The following is a 1437-nucleotide window of genomic DNA, read 5'->3' as shown; positions in this document are numbered from 1 at the left end:
TAGCAGAATCACTGTGCTATTTTCAATTCCCATTACTAGTCATTGATTGGCTTCCAACGATCTGCCCTTCTACATGAGAGATCAATCTAATTTTAATGAGGTAAACCTCACTGCACTGCCCAATTCCCAGAAGTTTCTTTGTAATTTTATAAGAGACCCCTACGGTAAGTTAATTTCATCCACATCTTGAACTATGCTTTCATAAGAACACCCCCAGCTGTTAGTGTTATCAATAACGCATCAATAAAGTTCTCCAGATCTCCTGATCACTTACTCTTAAAATAACCTTGACACATCCTATAGGTGTCCAATATCAAGAAGATGCTAGTAAATGTTGTGGGAGTTTTAATTTATTTATTTATTAATGTTTGACCTGCCAACTGCTTATAATATATATCACAACCTTTTTTAAATATTTCATTATGGAGATATAGATGTTAGCGTACCTTTCTGTTTTGGCAAAATGGTGACGCTGGCTGGTCCTGAAGCCGGAATGGAGACTTTCATATTTACACCTCTGAAGGAAAGCATACACAATTAACATCTTCACAAAATTTGGAAAGAACATCTTTTTGAACTAGAAAATTAAATGTATTATGCACAGTATATACATTTTTAGTCACTCCAGAAATTTAACACCACAGATAATGCTCACCTCTGAAAAAGTTTTTCCATAGTTGTCAGGTTTTTTTTATATCCTCCATTGTAGTTGCTGATCCTGGCATTACAACTCAGATTTGTTGGCTTGTAGCAGAACCATGGCTCACCTGTATGGAGGTCAGTGTAGTTACACACAGGCTGCTCAGTTGGACGTATACATACGTTACACGTGGTCGTTCTAGTGAACAAGCCTGAGCGGAACTGGCTCTTGAAGAAGATCCTGTCAGGTTCCTCTTTGTTCATCCTGCGCAGCTCTGTGACTGCCTCACTGGGATGAACCAATATCACCTGGTAGGACAAAGAATCAGAGTGTTGAAACAGTATCACATAAATATGTATAATGACGACAACCTTTTAGAACAGACTTTCTTTTTGATGGTAAGCAATTCATTCAGATTACATGCATGCAAGCATGAAGACAATGACAAAGTCAAATGTATTTATATATCACAATTATATCACAATCGCTGTACAATTAAGATAATTAAAAAAATAAAAACATAGGGAGACATGATAAGAGTTAAGAAAAAGAATCATGAAATTGTACCAATTTAAGCGATCAGAAAGCTATGAGGGTGCTAATCTGTGCAAAGCCTTAAAAACAAATAATAAAATCTGAAAATTAATTCTAAAACTAACTGGCAGCCTGTGCAATGATGCCAGTGTGGTGTGAATAAGGCACGGCGGGTCCAGTGATCAGTGTTTTGAGCCATTTTATTTACATCACAACACACCACACTCCAAACCCCTGAGTTCCCGTGTTTATAACTGGGCGGG

The 1437-nt window shown here is 37.2% G+C and overlaps 1 protein-coding gene across 1 annotated transcript in view; it reads right to left on the bottom strand.

Annotated features, from left to right (window-relative positions):
- The window catches only part of LOC102215071 (NXPE family member 3-like), a 20320-nt gene that overhangs the window by 1218 nt on the left and 17665 nt on the right, over positions 1-1437 (bottom strand). The window contains exons 3-4 of the mRNA XM_013908088.1: positions 656-948; positions 447-517 (exon numbers count right to left, since the gene is read on the bottom strand). Of these exons, the coding sequence (XP_013763542.1) occupies positions 447-517; positions 656-948 (364 nt within the window). The remainder of the gene's footprint in view (positions 1-446; positions 518-655; positions 949-1437) is intronic.

Source organism: Pundamilia nyererei, unplaced genomic scaffold (genome assembly GCF_000239375.1).
Source record: "Pundamilia nyererei isolate P.nyererei 1_Seehausen unplaced genomic scaffold, PunNye1.0 scaffold01099, whole genome shotgun sequence".
Classification (NCBI taxonomy): Eukaryota; Metazoa; Chordata; class Actinopteri; order Cichliformes; family Cichlidae; genus Pundamilia; species Pundamilia nyererei.
This window is presented reverse-complemented; position numbering and strand designations above follow the sequence as displayed.